General features: G+C 41.1%; 1 protein-coding gene and 1 long non-coding RNA gene across 10 annotated transcripts in view; one reads left to right on the top strand and one right to left on the bottom strand.

Moving 5' to 3' along the window:
- ppip5k1a (diphosphoinositol pentakisphosphate kinase 1a) overlaps positions 1-12,215 on the bottom strand; it is a 45,157-nt gene that overhangs the window by 15,472 nt on the left and 17,470 nt on the right. For 4 of the 9 annotated variants that reach the window (XM_074658815.1, XM_074658838.1, XM_074658831.1 and 1 more), the window contains exons 13-26: positions 12,039-12,148; positions 10,954-11,039; positions 10,739-10,864; positions 9,941-10,062; positions 8,525-8,707; positions 7,066-7,207; positions 5,777-6,000; positions 5,144-5,271; positions 4,918-5,032; positions 4,711-4,818; positions 4,204-4,332; positions 3,972-4,112; positions 3,535-3,628; positions 891-1,016 (exon numbers count right to left, since the gene is read on the bottom strand). In XM_074658815.1, the coding sequence (XP_074514916.1) occupies positions 891-1,016; positions 3,535-3,628; positions 3,972-4,112; positions 4,204-4,332; positions 4,711-4,818; positions 4,918-5,032; positions 5,144-5,271; positions 5,777-6,000; positions 7,066-7,207; positions 8,525-8,707; positions 9,941-10,062; positions 10,739-10,864; positions 10,954-11,039; positions 12,039-12,148 (1,834 nt within the window). The remainder of the gene's footprint in view (positions 1-890; positions 1,017-3,534; positions 3,629-3,971; positions 4,113-4,203; positions 4,333-4,710; positions 4,819-4,917; positions 5,033-5,143; positions 5,272-5,776; positions 6,001-7,065; positions 7,208-8,524; positions 8,708-9,940; positions 10,063-10,738; positions 10,865-10,953; positions 11,040-12,038; positions 12,149-12,215) is intronic. The other 5 variants (XM_074658823.1, XM_074658845.1, XM_074658866.1 and 2 more) reach the window with 3 other exon arrangements.
- Positions 8,016-8,604, top strand: LOC141782475 (uncharacterized). Its single transcript, XR_012597124.1, has 3 exons — positions 8,016-8,061; positions 8,246-8,363; positions 8,472-8,604. It is a non-coding gene; the product is annotated as an uncharacterized LOC141782475 (long non-coding RNA).

Below are 12,215 nucleotides of genomic sequence, written 5' to 3'. Positions count from 1 at the left end.
CAGGAAGACTAGCTGGCGTCATGGCGTCAGCTAATGGGGTTCCTAAATAAACTAATAATAAACTAAACCACTGTAACAGGAAGTCAGTGCAGCCATGGACCATGCAAAAAAAAAACATGGGAAGATCATGATTCTGAGAAAGAGGACACGTACTGATGAACAGTTGCTTTATACATGCAGTAGCTCTAAAAATAAAAAATAAAATCTTATTGTATGCTGTTCCATATGGAAATAATATCACTAAAATCTCAAACTAACAAACTCTCAAAACACTCAACGCTGACTTAAGAACAAAAGTCTATGTAACTCAGCTAGAAATGAACCTGACTCCCACAAACCAAGCGCACATTAACAATACCTAAACACATCTGGATACTGAATTTGATGACGCCGTTGTTACATGTGCTATTCTCTGTAAAACTTGTTGCCACATTTTCCTGTCGTGGTCTTCACACATATTAATAATACACATCGTCTAAACTGGGCCAGAGGCAGCATGTAGACAAACTTGCTAAAAAGAAAATACACCAATTTTAGTCAAAGTGGTGTGGAGGAAAAAAAGAAGATGGAAAAAATCCAGTGGTTTTGGTGGCTAGAATGAATATGGAGTCTAAAAAACTATAAAATACATGTATGGGCATACATGATGTTTATTCCTTCTTAATTCTCTCAGAGCACATATTCCTCCAGTCCAAATATGTTTGCTCATTCTCTAACTACTATAATCAATATGTGTTCGTACTAAACCTCTCTACAGTATATATTTCCCCACAGAGCATCGCTCAGGATGTCAAACTTAACGATGTTAGGACTAAGAAGGAAATGTGTGAGTCACTGATCTGCTGTTGCCCTGTGCAGGTTTGTGAAGGAGCACGGTCTCAAACACGTACCGTCTTTGTAGGACAGACTGCCGGTGGAGAATTTTTTGCGATGTGCGCGTGCGTAGTCCTGCAGGTTAGGGGCGCTAGAGGACCCACCTAGGACAGTGGTGCTGAAGAGCCCGGCGCACTGAGAGCCTGCGGGTTGGGGCGGGGGGGGGGGATTAGTCACCACTACATATCATGCTGTTACTCAAACAACTATCTAGAGAGAGACAGAGAGAGAGAGAGGGAAAAAGAGAGAGAAAAACAGAGAAAGAGACAGACAAGGACCGACAGTAGACCATGCATCTCGTACCAACATATCGGTGCTCCTCACAAGAGGCTGGAGTTTTTAACGTCAGGCAATTAATGGGGCAAAAAAGTAAAAATCCACCATTGGAATACTTTCACAGTTGTTCTTATCAACTTGTGACACATTCAATGCATTAATTGATCGATTTTGAAATGAAGTGCTAGGCCTGTCACGATAATGTTGTTATCGACTTCTCGTACGAAAAACAGACATGACCTCCATCATTTTTCTGTTATCGACTTAGTGTGCGATATATGGACATGACCTCGATGATTTTTGCATTATCGACTTATCGTACGATATACGGACATGGACTTATCGTACGATATATGGACATGGACTTATCGTACGATATATGGACATGGACTTATCGTACGATATACGGACATGGACTTATCGTACGATATACGGACATGGACTTATCGTACGATACGGACATGGACTTATCGTACGATATATGGACATGGACTTATCGTACGATATACGGACATGGACTTATCGTACGATATACGGACATGGACTTATCGTACGATATACGGACATGGACTTATCGTACGATATACGGACATGGACTTATCGTACGATATACGGACATGGACTTATCGTACGATTTACCGACATGGACTTATCGTACGATTTACCGACATGGACTTATCGTACGATATATGGACATGGACTTATCGTACGATATACGGACATGGACTTATCGTACGATACGGACATGGACTTATCGTACGATATACGGACATGGACTTATCGTACGATATACGGACATATCGTACGATATACGGACATGGACTTATCGTACGATATACGGACATGGACTTATCGTACGATATACGGACATGGACTTATCGTACGATATATCCATGTCCATATACAAGACATGACCTCGATCATTTTTGCTGACCTCGATATTGCCCGTTGCTCTTTGAAAGGGGGTACTTTATTATTATATTATCATATTATAGATATATCATCATCATTATATCAGTGCAATTATTTCTGGAACAATATCGGCCAACTAAAGTAGTTATCGTGACAGGCCTATTAATCCACTTTCCCTCTTTCTCTTCAATTATTGATTTCCTGCATTTCCCAGAATGCTTTTTGACATTAGTATGTCCAAACAGAGAGTGCAAAAGAGTAGCACAGAAAGAGGAAATACAGGCAAAAGCAACAGAATTAGATCAGGCTTGGTGACTTGCCTCTGAAAAATGTCTCCCTGTATGACTGTTTAACAACAAGCGCAAAACGGCGACTCCAAAAAGTGGTTGTTCTTTAATTCTGAGGGACTGACGCCGAAACGTGATGTGTATCTCTGATGTTTTAGACAGCTGAGAGAGACTGCACCACAACACACATCCCATTGATAAGACAGTCATAAGAAAGACTAACATCAAAATTGACACAGAAATGCAACTTTGGGGTGGATTTTTCTTTTGACAGCCTGTAGAGTCATTCTCTAGGGATTATGTTGAAGGTGGGAATAATCTGAGAGGTTTACTGCGGTGAAAAGAGGAGGCAGTGAAATGTTAATCTGTATGAAGCTGCATAAATATGACACTGTGACACTTTAACGCCTCAGTTGAGTATCTGAACATGCCACTGGTACACACATTTGATGATTTTCACCACATTTAGTTCACATGAATGCAGCAGAAAACAAACTCACAATTGATGCAAAACAGCTGTACTGTACGTTGAGACCAGTGAAAACATCTGTAATGTTATTTCTTAAGGATAACATTTACAGTCCTATTGTCCCTTTAGTATGAGAAGTAAAGAGCACAACAGGCTAGCGACACAGTATTGTGTGAAATCTTCCAGACAAAGATTAACCGCAGTGTCGAATCAAAACAGAATTCAGATAGAGATTCTCCATGCAACGTGTTATGTTATTACAGGTGGACGATCATCTCAGTCCTGGAAACGGGACCATGGTACTAACTTTGAATTCTGAATTACTGTTATAAAACTGGAGTATTGTCCAATGTAAAATGTTTTTTGAAGACTTGATTTAGATCCCAAAACTAGGCATGAAATTTAGCCACCATTTTATCATTAGTCAGTGCCTTGTATTTGGAGACTAATTTTCTTCAAAAGCAAGCAAATGCATAAACAAACACATTTATATCTCCATCTGGAGAAATGCTGCTTTCATGCTTTCCCCCCCACACACAAACACACACAGTGAAAACAGCCCTCAGAGTATTATCTCCATTAGTGATGATAACATCCTCCCAGATCAAAAGTCATCATATCACAAACCTGTCACACCCGTCTCCATCACTTGGAGCCATTCCACATGTCATCCATATACACACGGTTGCCGTGGAAACGGTGCATTAGGACACTTACCTAATCCACTTTGTTTCATCTCGGGGGATTGACGTGAGCACAACGAGAAGAGGCGATAACTGCCTACTTTGGAGGACGATGTCTCGGACAGAACCTGGTGGAAAAAACACACAAACACACCACCGTCAGACAGCGGTAACAACGCAGCGTGACTGTATGGGATATCTTGCACCAGTCTCCACTGCTGGCTGATAGTTTACAGAATTATAATTATATATATATTAATACCAATAATATCAGTGAAGCCTGATCTTTAACCGTACAGAAATACCAGCTTTAAACACAATGACTACACATGCATAAAAAATTTGAGTGTTGATTTAGAATTTGAATGTCAACGTTATGAATGAAGCTTCGAACTCTTCGGTACAGCCCTAGATTCTGGTGTAATAATGAGTCTGCTTCTTCCTACTACTGGGTGGATTAGTCTGCATCACCTCCATGGATCCAGTCTTATGGTTGCGTATTAGCGGAGACCTCCTCTGAATGGTGATTGGCTCAGACAGCGGCACGGCGCGGTCGGTCTCATCTCGCGTGAGGTCCTCCAGGCTGCCGGGGTCGGTCTGTTTCTGCCCGTTCTGAATGAGCAGAGAGAAAATAAAGAGGGAATACATATGCTGCTATCTGCAGAATAAAAGACATGGAGAAAGAGCTGGTATGGGATTCTACCTGCCGTGCTACCTCTGCAGAAGCGGGCCTGAATCCGAAGCCGGTTGGTGCGTTCTCCTCCTCTTCGACGCCTTTGACACCGGGGCTGAAGTGAAGCTCTACGTGGAAGCGTTCCTCAGAGGTGAGGTCCTTTAGGGGCAAACAACGGAGATGTTGTTGAGATATTGTTCTGAAATGTTTCGTTACTACCTCCAATATGAGGATATAAAATGTACTTTCAATTGTTACATTCTGAATGTTGTGTTTACAAAACCGCAACAGACAAATCCCACTTATTCTGTCTTTACGTTTCATTCATTATCTAATCTAATCTTGTCAATTCAACCTTTAATTTAGACAAAGAGAACAAGTGCCGTCTTTTACAAGGGGGTCAAGATTCTACTTGAAAAACTATTTTTAAAAAACGTACACAAATATATACACAGACGAAGGCTTCCGTGATGATGCCATGTGCTGAGGTGGCTGTATATAACAAAAATAAATAGACAAACCAACAAAATAGGCTACCTTATTGTTGTCCTCATACAACATGATGACAATCTGAGTCATGTAGTTGAGTTCAGAGACAGCACTGAGGTAATCCATGGCACGCTTCCACTGCTGGTCATTCTCCTCCTGTCGCAAACACACACACACAGAAAACCTCAGTTTCCACTTTTAACCTCCATCTGAGAAACACTAAATGTTCTGTAGAATGGATGTTCGATCGCTTACATCGAGCAAGCCTCCATAGCGGAAAATGCTGAGCAGGGAGTGAACGTGACTCTCGCTGGTGAAATATAACCGTGTCCTGACATGGCGCCCGGGAGACATCACTCCACGAGAGTACCTGCAAACAAGACACCACTGATGCTCCAAAAATATTCTCAACAATCCGTCCAGACACTTTGCATCACGTCTTCCCATCTAAACAGCCTTGTATTGGACTAAATTTACTCACAGAGGGTGCAGTTTGTTGACAGACTCGTCCTCGTGCGTCCTCTGCAGGTCAAGCTGGATCTTTCTGACCAGCGGGAGGCAGTGGGCGTATGCTATGTCCAATTTCTCCACTCTATTTATGCCATATTCCTGCAAAAAAAACACAGATAAATGTGCTAAAAATACAGATGAAGTGGTAATACCTCTGATAACTTGTGGGTGTTAATTCATTGTTTCACAGTATATCAACACAGTTCATTGGTCTCAACACTTTATTTTCAGGTATAAGAGAACATCTCAATTGTGTCAAAAAGTCCTGGCTTTTAATTGTAAATTAATATTCATTTAATTTTCTTTCATTTCTGCTTCATTACGGTCACTACATTTTCATGTGTGTCTTGTTTTTTTTTTGCCTTTTAAATGTGAAGGATTTTGTAACAAACCAGCTTTGATAGAAAGAAGTCAATAAATACAATTCCCTTAAAGTTTTGTGCAGAATTAAAGCAAGTTAATTTATAAATCTAAGCTCATCTTGAAACAAAACAAACTGAAACAGTCCTTAAAGATGTTTCTTTGCAGTAGACCAGATGTAACCCCCGTCTCCTCTCCACCCCTGAACTCCCTCCTTCCTCCTCCTCTTCCTCGTCTCTCTCACCTGAGGGATGACGATATCGGCCAGAGCTCGAGACAGTCTGAACAGCTCCAGCGTGTCCTCCAGGCCCAGCGTAGCGTTGTGGATGACATCATACTTCACGCAGTCGTAAATGTCCGGTATTTTACTGATGTCGTAGCGGCCGTTCTTCATGCGGAAGTCTCTCTCTAGTTTGGACCAGCGCTGCAGCATCAGCTCCAGTGTCTCACTGTGGTACAGCTGCAGGTCTGGTGAGAGAGAGAAGATTATTTTACATACCATGCCGTGTAGTACTGATAAATAGAGATGCACCGATCGATCGACCGGTCTGTGCCGGTCAAGGTTACACGCATGCGCTGCGACGCACACCACAGCGGCACAGACAGTAACCAACAAATGTCACAGCCACACACAGACCCTCTAAGCGACTACATTTCTAAAAATCAACTAGCGACAAATCTGGCGACTTATTCAGACCATCAGGGAAAAAGCGAGAAATATATTCAAATATATTATATTGTAATTCATTCCCATTCATGCTGCTCAGAGTAATCGTAGTGACCGGCTCTTCTACCAACAGCGCGAGGTCTCTAGGTCAGTAGGTGTGGGAAAGGCAGGAGGATGCTGGGAGTTCATATAATACACATACCTATACATTCTTGTAAATAAGTACTGATTCATAAATAGTTTTGTATAAATAAATAAATAGATAACTAAATATATAGTTTTAGACAGATAATAAGTAGTTGACTCTCTAGAATAGGCCTACATACTCAGTATAGAATAATATTTTCTCTGATATGTAAATACTGTTGTACTATACTATGTACTAATGTGTATACTATTGTATGTAAATACTATTTACAGATCATGCTCATACAAAGAAAGGAAATTGGAATCGGCTGGACAGACTTTTAAAAAATCGGAAATAAGAATCGGTCAAGAAAATTGCAATTGGTGCATCTCAACTAAATAAATCAAACTTGATTTTGACAGAAATAAGTTCCAGTAAAAAGTGTTGTAGAGCATCATGACATTGATTCTGTAAAGACTTTTTTTAAATGTCACTTTTCAAAACTTTGAGGGCCACAAATGAAACACGCTCATCTGTTTAGGTGTACGTAGGTAGAGACAAAAAACTAAAATCTTAAAACCTCTGTACATTAAAACAACATTTTCTGCATGACTGTATATCACAAGCAGTAAGTGAGAAAATGTTTTCTTAATTTTGGGTCATCTAACTGTCTCATTGCAATTCAAATGCGGTGTGTTGAACGTAAAAATCTTGAAGCTGATGGAGGATTTTTGCTCACCAGCTGACTTGGGGTCCTCCATCCTTTTGCGGATCTGGGAGGTGAGGCTCTGAATGAGGGCGTAGACCTGGTCACACGTGGCCACTGGGTTCTCGACTATCTTCATTGAATTCACCAAAGAGACACTCGAGGTCGGGGCCAGCTGTCACACACACAAAGAAAAGAGCACTTTCATTAAAAAGCCAATTACACAGAACAAATGAATTCTGACTGCTTTTCACATTACAAAGACCTCAAAAGCCCAAACGGCTGCTAAACCTTTGTCGTTTGATTTAACCGAGCATAATGAAGAAATATAATTAATCTGTAAACAGTTAGCTAAAGAAATAAAATCCTTTCTGCTTTCATTATAGCAGTTTAGTAATCCTCCAAATGATCAAAGGAGATATGGCCACAGACAATTAAGCACTCAGGTTATAAGGTAACTCCCCGTCTCTACACATCATCCTCTCAGTCTAACAATTACTGTGGGAAACATTTGCCGTTCTACTTTAATTTGTAGGTAAAGTAGACAAGTGAGAATGCATTACTATTTAAAGATACAGTTTTGGGAGGAGTAGTTGTAGTGGAAAGAGTTTTGAACATGCACACAAACATGTACAAACATCTAAGTATAACTACAAAACAGCACTTGAGCCTGCGAGCAGCTCAACTGCTGGGGATTTTACACGTTTAATCATTTATCAGGCTCTGGTTCAAAACTGGCTATCCCAAAAATTTGTCGCATAAACAGCCGTCTTGTGTGTTGCCGTGTCCAAGGTCAAATTTTCACTTCTCCATGAACTACAGACTGATCTTTGAGCCGTGTTTCCACCAAGAAGTTCCTGGAAAGTTTAGAACCGGGAACTACTTTTCACGGAACTAAAAGGTTCCTTCACCCCACTGTTGTCTGTGTTTCCACCACGGTCTAAAGTCCTATGAAGATTAGGCAAATTAGTCCGCTGACATTTGACAAAGCAACATGACATGAGACGAGGGCTGATGGTGGTCACAACGGTAAACACACTCTGCAGCCTGCAGTTCAGTGTGTCCGCCTGTTTACTCTAAATAAAACTAAGAGCATCTGTCAAACATTCAACAGTAAATCATCTGTTGAGTGTTTGATGGTTATCTATTTGTGCTTTAGAACATAACCGCCATGAAAAAAATCAGAAAATAACAGTTTTTCTCTCATTCGCAGCACCGCCGTGAAGCTGTCTCTCTCTTCTACCCAGTGAGCAACCTCCGGGTCTGAGAAGTGAAGCCAATGCTGAAATGCAAAATGCTGCAGCCAAACTCTAAAACCAGCCACATAAACGGTGATGACGCAAGACCTCACATGTTTCCTGAGTAAAAACCACTGTGCACACAAATCTATAGATTTTCAACAGTGTTTCTCAATGTTGTTTTCCCGCTTCTCTCCTCAGGCCCTCACAGAGCAGACAAAAGTTTAGAGAGTTCAACACAGTTATCTACTCACCCTGTCGAAGTCCTCGTCAGCGAAGTCTCGGTCCTTCTGCAGGATCTCGTGGAGTCGGGCCTTGACGCGGTGCTGGCAGCTGCTCAGCGAGTCGCTGTCGTTGTCCAGCAGCCCGTTCATGTTGGCGCTCTTCACCATCTGCACCAGGATGGGTGTCAGCTCACCCTCCAGAGCCAGCAAACCCTGCTCACACACACACAAGGAACACAACGAACACAATGAAGTGGTAATCAGTGATTTGTTTTTTTCTTTGATGCAAAGTGATAATTAGATAATCTGTCAACAGTGTGACCAATACTTTGATATCTCACAGATGACAACTAGCATGAGCTGTTGTTGTGATCTTGTTGACATTGACGGTTATTTATACACTACATAAAACACATTTTTGTTTCACAGTTATTACAAATCAGCAGCTGTAAGTACTAGACATCACTCAGCAGTCCTTTCTCATCTAACGCTTCATCCACACTGGGAACATCAGGAGCATGTGGGGCTGCGTCGCGTGACGGCTGCGTAATTGACGCATTAGGTGTTCACACCAGCTGCTTTTCAGCTGCGTTTCTGCTGCTGCTGTCAGCCCTTTCTTTCTACATAGAGTTAGCCTTTCATAATGGCCATTTCATTTCATCATAAATGTCATTTATATTTATTTTAGACAGAGAAAGGTTAAGAAACGTGTGGTAATTTGTAAATAATAGTAATAATCCACAATTAAAACCCTGTACTTTATTTATTCATGGATCCGTGCAAGTCACTGCATGTTCTACAACACTGTCCGGCACATATTTCAGAATAAAGCCTCATATTAACAAATGAAGGAATTCTGTCCACAGAAAAAAAACGCTTCAGGGTATGATGTTAATATACAGTCAATAAACCACTTTCGCTGTTTGTTGTTCGCATGTTGTGGCTTGCATCAAAAATAGGCGAGACCTCAAACTGTATCTTTGAGACACATGCGTCTCACGCGGGCAGTGTGGCTGCTCTAACCTGTTAACACGGACGCCGAAATAAAAAACAACAGGTAACGCAGCCGCCACGCACTCTTGACGTTCCCAGTGTGGGTGAGGCGTAAAGAAGCTGTTAATCTCTGAAAGGCAAACATTACTAGCTCAGAGAAGGTTGCTTTCCTTTTCAGAACACTTTCTTTCCTCTGTTAATGTCATTAGAGATTCTGCAGGTGGAGCCGTTTTCTTTCTATTTAACCATGATGTTGATTCCAGCTTGTTTTAACTACACAGTATTTCCTATTCATTCTCACACAGCTGTTTACTGCCTGTAATGTATATAACCGCTTATTGGTGGTTATAACAAAGTTCAAAGGTTTCAACTTGCCACAGGTTGAATTCTTTTTGTCTGTATCAACGATGATATAGAGCAACAGGAAAGATAGAACACTAGAATAGTACACACCTTTGCGAAAGCTGCGGCCGTCATCTGCACCCTGCCTTCATCAGACGCATATATCTTCAGGTCGTGTCTGTAGGTGCTGTGTAACCGTAGTAATCCACAGCCTGGAAATCCAGCATAGTCTCCTACAAAAACACAATACCAATAACAACATCAGTGACACAGACAAGGACCCTGCTGGTTTAAAAGTTAGTCTGAGTTGTGATCTCTTCTTTCGTAAACCTCTACTGTGTTTGAACCAGGGAAGCATAGATCCGTCTTCTTCAGTCCCGACAGCGATTAATAGCATAGTAAATATCAAATTTTACGCATTAGATTAATGCTTTAACATACTGAAGGTGTTTATATAGACTCTATGTGATAGGAAGCCATTACAATATTTGTTTATGTGGATCTTTTATGTTTTATATGTAAAATGGTACTTTGTACCCACGTTTCATGTCCCTCTCCTCGTCACTCGTTCTGACCTCATTGATCAGAGGCTGCTCAGTGTGGTGACACAATAAACAATTTAAAGTCTCTTAAATATGAGGCCACGGCTTCTTATTGTAGTAACAACATCAGCAATGAGCAGTTTGCATGTGTAACGATTTCTGTGCTTAAGACCATTCTCAATATATTAGTTGTTTATTTTTAACACCTCTTTAACCAACACTGATCTCAAATATCTTCCATGACAAAATTAATACTGTCTGATACGATCCTGGAAGGTGGTTGTGAAGGTTTTTTTCAATAACAGCTACATGAATTAAATACTACATGATGGGTTTTTTTCAGCAGGAAAACACAGCAGTGTCTCACCTTGACCTCCGGGGTACATACAGCGGAAAGCCCTTCCCAGCTCCTCAGCCTGAACTCTGCCAGCAGGAGTCAGCTCTCCTCCCCACTTCAGCACCAGCAGCAGAGACGCACCTTCCTTACGAGTGTCTGAAAAACGAATCCAGAGGTTAATACTTACTTACAGTATTCTAAGCCAGCTTGAACTTTTGAGTAGGAGGTGGAAAAAATCTTCTTACCTTCTTCCTCACTTGAGGTTTTGGGCTGCCCATGGGGCAGGTAGGTTAGTTGCACTTTTCTGTTGATCCCCGAGAAGTGTCCATACCTTTAATGGCAAGAAAATAAAACACATCTTGAGTCATAAAAATCTAAAGCTGTTTCTGAAGCTTCTTCTACCTCTGATAACAAAACAGGGGCTTGCCATTAGTAATGATAATGACGACTGCTAACAATGTGGTGTTGACTCAGTAGAAACAGGACCAGGATGTGCAGTTACATGCTTGTAATCCCTTATCAAAGTACAATGATTTTTTTAGTTTGAGTTATTAGCATGGGGCCGGTGTTTCCGGGTGACTGCAGGCAGTGTTGTTGTACTCCACTTTTTGAAGGTTTCGTCTCGGAATCGGCTGCATTTTCATCATCTGTTCTGCTTCTGCACTTTACAATAGAACTGATGGGAAGTTATTTTAACAAGATTTTGTATTGTCGGATTTGTATCGTTTAGGTTTAGTTTTTATAATTGATGTGGTTGTGGACTGCCTGGCTTATTGCAGCTGCAAACCCAATGTCCCCTAGTGGGACGATAAAGCTGAACTGAACTGAGCCTAGAGACTAGTGTTTTTAAGAATACATACACACAGCTGTGCAGATAATTCATTTTGACACATGTTGTGCCGTTACAATCTGGTAAAGGTAATTTCTCTGAATAGAGGCTGTTTACAGGACATACAGCCGCAGCTCATCAAAGGCTCTTGGACTCGTGTTTGGCAGATGGTGACCTTTTAAAAACTCATTTGTCATGAGCACGGCAGGAAGCCAAAGACAAACTCTGTCCAAACCTTTTAGAAAATTCAACAAGAAGCTGAGCATATTACCAAACTAACACCAACTCACCTTATAATTTTACAGTATACTTACCATACACTGGTGTGCTCGCACAGTTTCAAACCTTCACTAAACAACCAGTATGGATTAAAGAAATGTGATTTGTTTTTGCAGTCTATCATGGTTCAAAACAATTTGCTGAAATGACCTAGAAATGAATTTAATGAACATGAGATCGAGGTCTAGTGGTTAATAAAGTGACCCAGTTCACTTCACTCACATTTCCAGAACAGTCTTCAGCTGCTCCAGTTTGGACTTCTTCTCTTCTATCTCACAGTCGTTGTGCTGTCCCAGTTCTGCTAATAACTGCCGCGTGATGTCCAGCACCTCCTGTTGAGGTTCAGAGTAAACAAGCGGTCAGAGATCTCACTCACAAAGTTAATCACACACAGGCTGG

Source organism: Sebastes fasciatus, chromosome 2, assembly GCF_043250625.1.
Source record: "Sebastes fasciatus isolate fSebFas1 chromosome 2, fSebFas1.pri, whole genome shotgun sequence".
Taxonomy (NCBI): Eukaryota; Metazoa; Chordata; class Actinopteri; order Perciformes; family Sebastidae; genus Sebastes; species Sebastes fasciatus.
The sequence above is the reverse complement of the archived record's forward strand: the minus strand, read 5'-3'. Positions and strand labels throughout refer to the sequence as shown.